Source organism: Pelecanus crispus, chromosome 2 (genome assembly GCF_030463565.1).
Source record: "Pelecanus crispus isolate bPelCri1 chromosome 2, bPelCri1.pri, whole genome shotgun sequence".
In the NCBI taxonomy this organism is placed as follows: domain Eukaryota; kingdom Metazoa; phylum Chordata; class Aves; order Pelecaniformes; family Pelecanidae; genus Pelecanus; species Pelecanus crispus.
The window spans coordinates 302690-316949 of NC_134644.1; the positions used below are offsets into that span (position 1 = coordinate 302690).

Genomic DNA, 14260 nt, shown 5'->3' on the forward strand with positions numbered 1-14260 from the left:
CAAGGTCTGTGCAGTGACAAATGAAGTTTGGTAACTGACACTTCACTGGCAAATGAAGTTCCACGTTGATAAATGCGAAGTAATGCACATTGTAGGAAAAAATTACATTACTCCAACACCTGACAGGGCTCTAAATTAACTGTATCAACCCAAGACAGGGCCTAGATATCACTGCAGATAGCACAAGACCTCTGCCCAGCGCACCACCATGGTCAAGGACCAGGGCAGGGAATATCAGAAAATATTCTGATGCCCTCGTACACATCACGTGGCACCACATCATTGCTATGTGCAGTCTCGGTCACTCCACCTTCCAAGGATACTGCCAAACAGGGAAAGACAGCAAGAGTGAGCATGGGTCTGAAAAAAACGCCCTATGAAAAAACTCCCAGAAAAACTGGGATAGCTCAAAGATTCATGGACTGGGCACCCAAGAAGAAGGGTGACAATCACCTGGTCTGCCCACCTGGGTGCAGAGGGCAGGGAATTCTGCCAGGGGCCAGATCACAAATGTCTTGTGGAAAAGTAACTTATTTAATTTTAAGACTTTGAGCAGCAGTTAGTCCACATTACTGCTTAATAAACGTGTTCCCACATTTAATTACCTTTTGCACTAAGAAATTGTATTCACTTTTTTTGTGTAACTTGAGATCCCAGCCTCTGCACCTTCCCACACCCCTGTCAGCTATTGAACGGCCTTGCAGGACCAGACTTCTTTCTCTGGAAGTACTGAAAACATCGGTACTTTGCGTCTCAGTCTTCATTCTAGTAAGCTGAATACCTTAATGTCCACATCATAAATACGTTCATCTGACCCAAGCCAGTTTTGGGACCTTCTTTACAACTCTCTCCAGTATTTCCACACTCTCTTGGAGTATTATTTACAGGATGGGACACAGTACTTGAGCGCTTTCTTAGTCTCACATATAGGTGCAAAGTCATTCTACTCTTTGTTATCCCACTTTTCAGACATATAAAGGATACATTTCTCTTTTTGCCAAAGTACTGGATTGAGAACTGCAAACCAAGAGCTGATGTGGGGAAGGGCAGTAACGTGTCTGAAGAGTCAACATATACCCATAGCTAAGAACACATCAGTTGTTTAACAAAATGCAAATGCAGATAATACTTCTTGCTTTCCATGAGACATCCAGTGTATATTACAGACTCAAATGATGCTCAAGATGCCTGAATCAACCATTGCAAAGGGGAAGTCCTTCCTAAACTCAGTGGTTTTCAGATGAAGATAACTGCAACAGAAAAAACTGAACAGAACTGCTGAGCTCCTATGCAGATCATCACCACAATGTTTCTAAGAGGGGGAATTTAAGAAGAGCTGTTCTGCCATGGGAAACCTGGGCTGCTGGTCTACAGGCTGATCTGTGATTTGGAGCAAGATGCCAGGACAGCCGTGCATGCTTTTTTAGGTACAGGCTAACAAATGTACAGGATAAAATTTTCTGGTTTGTTTTACAGTAGCCATTCGTTTCGAAGACTTGTACTTAACCCCTCCCCCCCTGGCTTTAGCTATCTGAATTAAATCTTTATTTTGGTTTACTACAAAAGCTTATTGAGTGCTGCGGGACAGGACAATCTAGGATAAAGTTAAATCTTAAAGACTGAGGATCACTTTTTCTACAGACACTAACCATAGATGCAGGCTTTGGGGAACACGGTTGCCAAGTTAATCTCTACCTGGACAAATTTGGATGGCTTTTCACAGCAAAATGCACCTCCCTATGCCTTGCAGGCTCCCAGCCAAGCTTTGGGTCTTCAGAAACTGTGGAGAGACCAAAGTTTCTCAACAGAAAAACCATCAGCGCTCTTAACAGGCAAGGCAATGTATACATCTTAACTGGTTTCCTGAAGTAGATAAAACTTTTCCAAAACTTTGAGGCAGATGGCCAGCATAGGTCTTTTAAATGATGAAAGTTTGGCAAATTTACAAGGCAACAGAAATAGGTTCTTTCTTGCGGTAGAAAGTGTCTGTACACCTTATGCATGGTTAAGCACGCCTTAACTATGCGGTGTGCTCTCAGCTCTGCTAATACAGTTAGTAATTATTATTACCACTAATAGCATGTGCAGTCACGGGCATGATGGCAGCCCTGCTTCCACTGCAGGTGAGAAATCAAGGGCAGAGCAAGGCGGGTGGGTTGCCCTTTTCTGTTAAGTACAAGCCGGCCCGAACGAGAAGCGCTCCAAGCCCCCGGTCCCCACCGAGCCCTGGCAGGACTCCTCGCTGCCTGGTGCGCTGAGCTGGCGGAGCTGCCCCCAGGCAGCAGACCTTTCCTACCTTCTGCTGCCGTGCTGGGGCCATCAGGCCGAGTCGTCCCTGTGCTCTTTTTCCGGCGATGCTTCTTCCTGTTTGCATGCGGTGATGGAGGCGGCTCCAGCTTCGGGCTGGCAGCGCTGGAAATGTTCGGGCTGGAGCTGAGAGAATCGGCAGTACCGTTAGCTGGGAACAAAGATAAAGAAAGTAATGTACAGCAAGACAGTGACAGTCTGCGCTTTCTACAGACAACCAAACGTCCTGGAGGCAGCCCTGGTGCTCTGCCTGGCTCAAAATGCACAGCCTCATGAGAAGGACAGTACCGGCGCTCAGCCCCATTGCACGGGGCAGCTCCGACACCTGCTCCAGCTCAGGCTCCTTGGGCAGGGTCAGGCTGGACATGCTCGGCTCTGGGATTCACCTGGGATGATGGTGCAGAGACAGCGCTGGGATCTACGTGGCCGGACAAGCACAGCAGCATCACTGGGGGCAGCCTGACATGCCAAGCCCTCAGCACACGTCCCTGTGCCTGCTGCTCAGCAGCAGCATCCTCACAGGGCGATGCGTGCATTTGGGGAAGGGACAGTCCCAGGAGGAGCTCTCGGGCCCCCCAGGTGCAGATCCAGGTCTCGGGATCTGCACTGCCACTGCAGAAGCATCAATCCCCCACGGCACCGCTCTGCCAGACGAGGTGGCTGGGGTTGCCACACTTAGGAACCTAAGCATGATGGTCTCAATAGGCTTCCGATACGGAGCTGAAGAAGCTGCATCCCCAGCAGCAACGCACCAAATTTATCCTCAATCATACTGTTCCTTACAATTAATAGCAGAATTAGAAACAATCAGGGAGCTGCCTAATTACTGTCAATTAGAGCGCGCTAATCAAGCTCCGATCACACACACACACGCTGCCGCTGCACTCACCATTAAATGTCAAATTTCATTAGAGACCAGCAACAAAATCAAAAGCCTGACATTCAATTTCAGCAGCACACACAGCGCAGGCTTCCAATCAGCATAAAAATGCAGACTCCGGGGAAGGCAACGAGGCGCAGGAGCCCTCGCTGCACTGTTAACCCTCTCCGAAATACACTCCTGCCTCTTCAGTGTCCACCCACCCACAGGGCATGTGTGGCAGCTCCACTCCCCGCCTGATTCTGTCCTGGGCAGCTTGCTGTCCTCTTTGCAACAACCCAGTGTCTCAAATCAAGTCCCAACCTCCAATTTCCATGTTTCATGGCACCTGAAATTAAGCAAGCAATTATAGCATCTAAGAAGGGCAGCACCCTCCAGCAGTGGGGACTGTCTGTGACTTGGCAAGCCCCTCTCCCGCTCCAGCCTAGCCTCTACTCTCCCTTTTCAGCCCGGTTCAGTCAGATGGGCTCTCTGGGGCTTGGTCTGTCTCTGTGTGGCAAGACAAACATCCAGCAGTGGGACAGAGAGGGCTACAGGCAGTGGCCAGGAGCTGCCCCATGCAGGGGTCCAGCGTGTAGCCTGTGTCCCCCTCACAAGGCTGGGAGAGGATACATCAGAGCTCTTCCCTCTCTGGTTTCTGCAATATTTGACACACACTAGTAGGGTGTTTCTACTGCTATTTATCCACAGGGAAATAGTTCACCCTTGACAATTAAGAGAGATAAATCTAATAAATTCAGACTTCATTTTTATAAATATAAATTACTGATACTGTTCAACAGGACTATGCTTAGAGCAGGTGTGAGGCACCTTCATCTCCCAGCCTGGATGTCGCAGGGGACCTGAACTTTCTCGTTGGAGGCTACACGCGGTGCATCCAGCCTACCTCTCCTGCCCACCAGCTCACCGAGACGGCTCCCCGGGCCAAACCATGCAGCGCTGGCAGCCTGCCCCTCTCCAGGCTCAGTGTGAGGGCTCGTGCCATTCTGCAGCTCCCGCCAACGCAGCTGCAGGCTGTGGTGAGCCTGACACCCCCAGCTCCGCAGAGCGGAGATCGTCCACGTCCCTGCTCTTCTTACTGCCCAGCAGCTAAAGCCCCAGAGCTGGGGGCTTCCAGGGCCCCCAGTGGAATGGGGGTGGGACTGCAATGGGGCAGGGGCAGAGCACCAAACACGCTCCCTCTACAAGATCAGGTATTGCTTGCTCTCCCCCTTTTCTCCCAGCAGGACAGAAGTGAGCTCCTCTGATCCACCCAAGGACTTCAGGTCCCTGTCTCACCATGGGAACCCTTCCGCAGGCACACGCAGGACCTCCTTGTTCCTCCCTCCAAACCAGCTGGCCTTATGGGCAGCCCCTGGCTCCCTACGGGTGGGCCACAGAGGTCCTGCCGTAAAGGACAAACACAAAATGGGCTGGAGCAGGTTGTGACCTGTACAGCCTGTCCCACCCCTCTTCCATGTGCTCTCCAGGGCACAACCGGAGGAGGCAGCCCGTCCCTAGGAGCCGTGAGGGCAGCCTGCACCCTCTGCACATGCCTGCAAGTGTGCTCCGAGCAGAGAAATATTCCCTACCCTGCCCCACTGTCTAGAGCTGGAAACACAGTGGAGAACTCAGACCTGGGCTGCACAGACACAGGGGCACAGCCTGGGGTTCAGGCGCGGGTGCGAGGCACGCTTGCTTTGGCTTAGCTCAGCCCTGCAGCGGAGGGGCGGACGTGCCGTTCAGTTTGGCACGCTGTGCCGCGTGAGAAGCCACTTCTGCCAGCCACCGGTCGTGCAGGTACGCAGCCTGGGGAGCTGCCAGCCTGGTGTGTGCGCAGCCCGGGGCTGCTCCAGCCAACAAGGACAGGAGCCCAGGGATCTGCTCATTGCCCCCCTAGGGCCAGGGGTTTGCTCCAGGGGCTCTGCCTACCCCAGCCCTTTCTCCACAGCCCTGAGCGGTTCTGCGATGGGAGGCAGACGCTGGGAGGTACGAAATCGCCGCTTTCCCCACCAGCGCAGCGATGACGGTGCCACGAGCTGCGAGCTGGGCAACAGACTGCGAGGCTGCTGCAGGAGGCCCCCAGGTCAGCCGGGCTGGTCACTCCTCGTACGCCGCGGACCCTTCGGCACAGCTGGCCCAGTGACATGTCTCTGGACCACTAACACAGCGCAGGGCAAGGCAGGACTGACCCACGGGGCTCCGGGTCCAGCACAGGGCAGCAGGACCTGGGCAGAGCAGACAAGTGCTCGAGACACACGATTAGCACTGAGTCGACACCTCACCCCTCCATGTCACGGGGAGAAGTAGCAGCATCTCAGCTCCTGTTTGTGTCAGTCTCCAGGTTACTTTGCATGAAAGAGGTAGACTGCTTCGGGTGGCCGCAAGTGCAGCAGGGTCCTCCCGTGGACAAGGCGCAGGGGCCAGCTTGCTCTCCTGTGATGCTCAGGCCAGAGGCAGGGCAGGCAAAATGCACAGCATGGCCCCGTCAGGCCCCTGGGCTCCGCAGCGGGGCTGCTGGGAGGAGGACGAGACCTGCCACGATGGTCCCTGGGGCAGGGAGCCATCCAGGCAGACAGCCGCTGTCCGGAAGGGCTGTGACACAAAATTCACCTGTGCGAAGGCAACGCGTGTGCCGACCACAGTGCTGCCCGTCTGCTCGCCTGCACAAGCGCGTACAAACCTCGTTGCTGCGTGCACAGGGGCACGCTCGGCACTGGGCACAGGAGGCTCCTGCTGCCTGCATGCATGGCTCCTGCGGGCAGGGCGAGGGGCTACCTGTGGTGGGGACACCCCTCTCCCGGTGCAGGGGACCGGCCCCGCAGCATCCCAGCAGATGCGCCCGTGTCCAAAGCGGTGCGTGGAATGGCGGTCCCCCTTCGCACCCCGCTTTCTCTGGCGCTGGAGGAGTGGAGGCTGCCCTGCTGCACCCCGTGTCCGAGGCGAGGGGCGGGGGGGCTGCCGGCACATTAATGCTCAGAGCTGCGCCCTTCCGCTCCCATCGCCTGCGCTGCCCCATCAGCAGTAACAGTCTGATTAATTCGCTTCCAGCAGGGAGCTGATGGGGCCAATGATGGAGCCGCTGCATCAGGCGCGCTGAAATTGATAGTTTTTCACAGTTACAAATGAGGAGCCTCCTCAGCTGCAAATGGCGCCCGCACAGTCGGACTCCGGTAATGATCATAAAGAGGCTCTCTTTAAACTGCAAAAGCCCCTGGGACCGAGCGGGGGGGCGGCTGCTGCGCTAATGAGAACTACAAGGGGCGAGCAGGCATGGAAATGGCTCCTCCACTCTTGATGTGCATTTAACTGCTTTTTTAGTGCGGCGGCAGAGCCAGGAACGAAGGAGTGATGAATGCAGCACAAAAGCATTTATTTTCCAATTCGGCAAAGTGGCTACGTTGGGAAATGTATGAATTATTTTAATTCACTCAACTGTCCTGAAACATCACAGAGAGCGAGTGAGCGTGGGGGGAGGGGGCGGGTTGCGCTCAGTGTGTGCTCCAGAGACAGGAATTACTCCTATTCGTTCAACTGCCCCAAAATCTGGGAGCTGGAGGTGCCGACGAGGAGCAGAGACAGGAGAAAGCAATGGTTACTCCTTGCACAGTGAGCCGAGAGCGGGGCAGGCGGAGGAGCGAGGTCAGAACAGCCCCGCTGCGCAGCAGCACCCCTTGGCTGGAGGGAGACTGCTTTACCGTGCCTGGCAGGAGAGCCTGTCCCCCTTGTTCGGACACTGCCAGCCGACCCTCACCAAGGTGGACAGTCCTGACAAGGCCCCAGAGGCTGCGTCCGACACCCATGAGCAAACTCTGGGCTCGCAGCCACAGGCAGAGCTCAGGACTGCCCCATCACCAAAATAAATCTCCCCACCTGCTGCAGCTGAGGGGTCAGAAGCGCTACTTACAGGGGTTAGGGCAGCTGCCAGGGATAGCCACGGCCTCGTTCCACTGGTCCGCGCTGGAGACGGAGTAGGAGCGCTGGTGCATGCCATCTGGCTTTGAGCTGAAGCCCACCAGGTTGATGCCGCTGATGGAGCGCTCTGAGTGCAAGGAGGTACTGCTGGTGGAGTGGGGAGCACCTGCAAGAGAGACACGAACTTAGCACAAACCAACTGCTGCTCTGAAGCACGGTGGAAGAAGGAAAAGCCGTCCTGTACCTGATGCGACATGCCGCCGGGCGGCCCCGCTGAGGACAGGCTCTGTTCAGCTCTCCTCTCCCAAGGAGTGCCAGTGCATCACCCCCGCAAAGGTGCTGAGAAGAGCACTGCCCGGCACACACTTCTCAGAGGGACACCCAGCTTGATGTGTTTCAGCGTAGCACCCCGGGATGCACAGCTAGGCATCCTGGCACATCACTTGCCCCTCCAGCCAGATTTTGCAGCTGGAGTTCACAGTCTGCTCATAATCTTCACTATAGCCTCGGGCACCCGGACAAACACAAACCCACCCCACAGCCAGTGTGCCCATCCTCACTCTTTAACTTCGTTCCTTGCGTGTCCCTACCAAGAAACACAACCATGTCGGAGGCGCTAGGACTGAATGGAAAATCACATGGAGGATGTCAAAGGCACAAGCGGGTGAACAGATGTCTGCAAGGTGGGGATTGTGGGTGCAAAAGCCTCCTCCCACTAGCTGGAAACCCCCTGAGCTGAGCCCAGACCTTGAACCCCCCAGCAAAGGAGTGTTTTTGGGACTAGAGGCCATCATAGAAGACAGGATCACTCAGAGATTCAAAATGGGTCAAATGTTTCTGGATTACAAGAATATCCAAAATTTCCAGAATAGCAAACAGAGCAGCTCTGACAGGGAGCAAAAATCTTGCTGTTCAAGGCTGCAGGCAATCTGTTAAGGAGAACGATGCTGCCCCTGAGGGATTACTCTACACCTGGTCCACTACAAGCACTTTCCTACCCCTTCCCTTAGGGCATTCAGCTCCAGCCACTGTACAGCAAGTGCTCTGGGAGCTTGGGGGTGAGCAACGGGTCCCTTTCCCTACTCTGAAGCTACCTTTTGCTCCTTCTGTGCCTGGAGGCGCAGATGCTGAACTGGGACTCCCACACCAGCCCTTCTGGCCATGGGTGAGGGCAGGGCACACTGAACAGCTCCAGCCGCAGTGCACCCAGCTTATGAGATGCACGTCCACACAGCCTGGCCCATACGCTTGCCCCAGCCCCGCCAGAGCCGACCATCCGCAGCCACGCAGGGAGCCGGGCTAAGAGAAACCGAGCAACTTGTGTCATGGGACTGGTTTGTAAGTGGGATCCTTTCACAGAAGCAGGCTGGAGAGCAGATGGACACTGGCAGGAGCAGGTCCCCAGCTAGATCTGCTACAGCCAGGACCGCTCGCCTGACTGTGCCTTCACTGTGTAAAACCAGCTTCATTTTGTTCTCACAGGATCCCAGCACGAAGGCTGGAAGGGACTTCTGGAGGGCATCGTGTCCAACTGCTGCTCAAGCAGGGCCACGCGGAGCCAGCTGCTGTGGACTGTGTCCGGACAGGTTTTGAGTATCTCTAGGAGGGAGACTGCACAACCTATTCCAGTGCTCAGCCACCCTCCACAAAGAGCACAGCCCCATAAAATCCCATGTGGAGCCCCAGAATTTGTACATGAAGTTACGTGTCTGTCCCTGCTGTCTCCATGAAAACCTAAGAAATGTGATCTGAATGTCACTGGTGCCTGAGTGCTGCCTGAGGCTGCAGATGCCTGAAACGGCAGCTCAAGAAGCCCAAATCCACCCCCCCCCAAAAGGCGGGTCCAAGGCGTGTGCTGAACGGAGGGGTGATGTGGGCCATCAGCCCTGCACCAGGTATGCCTGCGGTCCGCAAGCGCCTTTCATCCATCGCCAGCACTGCGGGTGCCTCCTACCCTCCTCTTCCATGTACCCCCCCCGGACCAAAAATCCCCCTTTCTCTGCTGCACTGCGTAGGGTCATCCGTAAGCCTTGCTGCAGATCCTGCCTGCCCCGGCAGTGCCGACACAGAGCTCGCAGGGCCACGGCGCAGCCCTGAGCTGCCAGGGCCCCTGCCCGAGGGGCACGAGCAGCAGAGCCACCAGCTCCTCCGCCTCCAGCCCGGCTGCTGCACGCTCCCCCTCCCTCCCCTTGTTCAGCGCCACAGAAACACGTGTAAAACCATGACACTGACTTTGCCTCTAATTAGCCCTTAATTTACAAGACACACTCGGAAGGGTAATTAGCTGGCGCTCTGCTCCTGACTGCCGCATCCATCTCCTCTTGCCTCCTCGTGGGAGGGAGCCTGCTGCCACTGGAGCAGGGACAACGCTGCTCTCCCAGGACTGGGAAGAGCTGGGTCCTGGGAACTGCGCTGCTGGGCCGGGACAGGATGGGATGGGACGGGCTGAGCCCAGAGCTCAGGCGGTGCCTGCCAGCCCCGCGCCGGGCTGCGCACACAGCACGTGTCTATCGCCACAGCCGTGGAGGAGAGGGAGGCAAGCAGGAGTGCAGCATGCCTGGGAGAAGCTCCTCAGCAGCGGCGAAAGTCCTGCAGAGCCCAGGGCGCCCAGGTTTGCCCCTTGCACCTCCACCCCAGACGCGCTGGGAGCCCCGTTCTGCAGGCACGTGCCCTTCCATCACTCCTCTGAGGAGCAGCATGGGCTGCCACAAACACCTAAGTGCCCCCGCCTTGACCAGAGTCGGGGACATGCCGTTCTGCCGTGGCCAAGGCACCCTCCAAACCTGCCCCCTCAGTTTTCTGGCACCGCGTGGAGTGTGAGGCCGGGCAGCGGGAACAAGTGCTGGCAGCAGGGAAGGCAGGCTGCTGTGGTCAGACTGCCAGAGCAGCCACCCCAGGCACCGTGAGAGCCTGCCCTGCAGCCCCGCTCGCTTGCCGGCGGCCACCCTGGGAGAACACCACGCTGCCGGGGCAGGCGGCCACAGCTGTGGTGTGACCCGCACCGGGCCTGCAGGATGTCAAGCGTGTGCAGAAGACGACCCGCTTGGGAAAGCCGCAGACACGCGCTCAGAGCCCACACTGCATGCCCACGGTGACCAGCCGACCCCACACAGGTGCCCAGCACCAGCCCCCCCAGATCTGACGCCTACCTTGGCAGCAGCGCATGCCATGAAGAAGCGGTGCCAATTTGAAAATTTCAATTTAAAATGAAACGGTGCTGCTGTGACTTCCAGGAACAGCTTCTATCAGGCTCTGCAGTCCCTCCAGGAGCTCCCTGCACTTTACACCAGCTGCCTGGAGTCACCCAGCTGCAGGCAAACGCCCTCACCGCCCGGCCACGTGCTTGGCTCACGGACCTCTCAGCTGCGCAACTCCAGCTTGTCCCAGGGATCTGCAAGGTGGTTCCAACAAGGCTAGAGCCCTCAGGAATTGCGTCCCTTTGGAAGTGACACCACTGCCAGCTGCTGGGCATGTTCCCTTAAAATCAGGCAAGTAAAGTGAAAGGTGAATAAAAGGCTACATGTAAAATACGAACTGCCTGTGCCGAAGCCTCCAGGAACTGAACTCTGAACTGAACCCTGGCCCTGCCTACAGTCCCTCAAGCAAAGCTCTCCCAGTCACTATTTCCTCAAGACCCAAAAAAGAGATTCATGTAGACATGTTAGTGTGACCTCACCAGCAGGCAAGGCCTCGTGATGCTTTTTTAAGTAAAGCCTAACTGATGACATGGCAGTAAATAGAAAATGACCTAAAAACAGAACGTCATTTTTCTAAGCGTCGTGTGCGGCAGCCTGGCTTCAGTAAACACATGAATCAAAGCAAACTGGAAATTCTTCATTAAGGTGTGGATGCACAGAGAACTGCATAAAGGTGCGTTAGCAAAAAGGGGTACCATCAGTTAGGAAGGAGATAGTTTGTGGAGTCACTCCCTCGAAACTTTGGACAAATTTACTATTTTCAACAGCAATTGGCAAAATAATACATGGGTTCTGGTGAAATTTCCTGGTGACATTAAGTTTGAAGCACTGCCAGTATTTTGGTGATGATGTCATGCAGGACTAGATGATTTTGAGAAGTGAGCTACCAAAACCACAACAAAATTTATGTAGTACAAAATGCAAAGACATGTACTCTGGAACTAATGGGCCTGATTCAGAAAATCCTGGGAAAGCACGTACTCTTTTCCCTGAGATTTGGATCGCATCCCAATGACAAGAATGTCTGCACTAGGCTGGGGCTCCTAACTGGGAACACCAGAGGAGGAGGAATTCTGCAAGTAGTGCCTTGTCACAGCATCACTGAACCACACCACCAGCGAGGCTGGAAACTGGAATGTGATCCCACATGTGCGTGATGAGCTTAAGTCAATCGTGATCCCACGTGTGCAAGATGAGGCATGTCTTGCGTAACTGGGAAGCACGCACGCTTTCTGCACAAAGCTGGTGTGATACGTCACCTAGATCCTCATGCACAACCTACCACCTTGAAAAAAACTAATTCAAGGTGAAACAGGTGCAGAAAACAAAGGTGACTTTCCATTCCTACTAATCCTATTAGCCTACCTGCCCACATCCTACAGCCTGCCATCCTGGACTACTGGCAGACCGACAGTAATAGCAACACAAAGTGTATGGACATGCTAAGTCACATACTTTTTTAGTAGGAGTAAAATAGAAATACCTACAACCTTGACAACTTCATTCAGGAAAGGACTACTTCTCTTGTCTGAACATACAATAACTTGACCAGCACTGAAGAAACCAAGCTGTGACACATCAGCTCTACCTCCTACCACCAGCATCCGACACCCACTTCTGAGCAAGCTCCCAGTGAAGCCAGATCTCCTCGATGCATGTCCTGGGTGCTGAGTGTCTGCAGTCTGGCCAGGACACAGAAGAGAGACTGTTTCAGCAGCACAGATGGATACGCTCGGTGCACCAGGAGACAAAGGACAGATACCTGTGATTATGGTCCTGGGCTAATCTCTTTGCTGCGTTTGATGCTGTCAGCCCAGGAATACTGCTGTTTCAACCTGAGAAAGGCGATAGGGTCCTGAAGGCTCATCCTCCTTTGGCCAATGCACACAGCAGACTGCAACACAAAAATGTCTTCACAGCCTCAGACCCCTGCCTGGTGATAACCCAAAGGAAGAGCTGTCTCTTGCTGTATTTGTTCAACATAAAAATGCGGTCAACAGGAGAATGGCCAGATGGCAGCTAAATGCTGCTCTGCCTGTGCTTCTGCACACCAACTACACTACTGCAGTCAGGATGGCTTGGTTGGATGTGATGATCAGAAGTCGTACACGGCAAAGTGAGCTGGTAGCAGAGGAAACACTTTGAGAAGTTTGCAAATCCCATGGAAACCAAAGGTGCAGACTTCTGAACCAGTCGCTGCTGTCTGGAGCGAGCTTCTCTCTTGGTTCCTTCACTGGAGCTATGTTCTGGCATGGCATAATTACTCATGGATGGAGTCATCATTTTTGCCTGAGCAGGAGACTGGGCCTCATCCTGTTGATACAGCTTGGCCTCAGTTCTTCAGGCTTCCATCGTTTCTCAGCTGGACTACCCCAACATGCTCTTTATCCGTGTATGAAGCCACCACTAGCCCAGGCTGAGGCAGTGGTGGCAGGTGTTTTCAGAGCAGGCAGGAGGCTGGCTGGATACCTCATCTCAGCTAAGACTGCTTCTATGTTCTTCTGCCTCCCAGAAACATGAAGGGACAGGTCCCCCACCATCTGCACCCCGTGACTTCCTCGAGGCCCTGCAGAGCTAAGGGCAGGGATAGATAATTGCCTGCAGTTACGTTTTTGCGAGGATCCACTGACTGTCCGTCCCCACCTCAGTACTGCTCTGCTGGGGCAGGTGGGTGGCTGCTACCAGGTCCTTACAACGTGGAAGAAACAGGGTTTGTTGGGGGGAACTTGGGTGTGCTGAATTTTAAAGAGGCATGAGCTGGACAGCAGTTTGGGAATTTCCCCTTGTTTTACAGCCAGGGACAGCACAGGTCTTTTCTCTGAAGTGCCAGGCCTTGCTCCAGCACAGGAAGAGGGACGCTGCCTCCACGCTATGTTGCAGCAGAGACTGCTGGCCGTATGGCGCGAGATGGGGATGGAGGTCAGCCCAGGACCCCCAGTGAGGACACCCTGGCATACAGCAAACCCTGTTTTCTCTTGTACTGCAGTAGGCCAATAGCATGCTGCAGATTAGTGCTATTCGCTACCTGCCAAACCATGTCCCAAAGAGTCATCAGTTACAACTACCCGTTAACCAAAACTTTAAAGTACTTGTTGCCAACTGATCATCATGTATTCCAAATAAAAATTAGAATTACTGCAAGTCACCTTATTGTAATGACTCTCAAGGACTCTGCTGGTGTCCGCAGCCAGAGCACGTCCCAAAGCCTCCCCAAAAGCCGTGCGCGTGGGGCAGCCGCGGCTGCTCTGGACTCCAAGACGCTGTGTGGAGCAGGCTGGACGGGTACCCACCTCCAGCTGGTGGGAAACTCCTCAGTTCCGAAAAACCAACTGGTTCTTGAGGGGAGATGAGAGCCAATGAGCCTGGTTAAGCTGACTGCCTGTGAAATCCCTGCTGGTAGAGACATAATTTACCACTCTCCATCAATGGGCAGTCAGCTGCCATGTATGCAGGAATGCAGCTGTCCTGGGAGCACCCCGCAGATGCCTTTCCCAGAGCCGCCCCCACCCCTGCAGCAGGTCTGGAGCCAGAAGAGTCTCTGTCAGGTTGGTTTTCTGAACCAAGCACTGCATGCTGTTTTGCTGGACACACTCGGTTCTTTCCTCTTCAACAATCCCTACCAGTAACAAGGCCAAAAACCACAGGCTAGCTCTTATCAACCAGAAGCACCAGGGTGGAGACACGTCATTTGAAAGACATCAACTCCCAGGTTCTCCTCGGGAGGTGGCAACGATGCCGAGCACCTATACAGCCCCACAAGCACGGCGGGCCACGTTCTGGAACGACAGATGTCCTCCCCAGCTCTGCTAACAGCGAATGTCTGTGCGAAATCACTGATCCAGACTGCAGGCAACTGAGGTTTCCCAGCCCTGCTTCTTAGCAAGGCCGTCAGGATCTGCCAGCTTGCACACAGTGGGAGCCACTGCCTTTCACCGGGCCTCACAGATGCTCTGACACAGGGGAATCTCCCTCCTTCCTTAGC

The 14260-nt window shown here is 54.6% G+C and overlaps 1 protein-coding gene across 2 annotated transcripts in view; it reads right to left on the minus strand.

The window, feature by feature from the left end:
- The window catches only part of AGAP3 (ArfGAP with GTPase domain, ankyrin repeat and PH domain 3), a 148952-nt gene that overhangs the window by 14064 nt on the left and 120628 nt on the right, over nucleotides 1-14260 (minus strand). For both annotated transcript variants that reach the window (XM_075704778.1, XM_075704777.1), the window contains exons 12-13: nucleotides 7074-7247; nucleotides 2297-2458 (exon numbers count right to left, since the gene is read on the minus strand). In XM_075704778.1, coding sequence (XP_075560893.1) covers nucleotides 2297-2458; nucleotides 7074-7247 — 336 coding nt within the window. The remainder of the gene's footprint in view (nucleotides 1-2296; nucleotides 2459-7073; nucleotides 7248-14260) is intronic.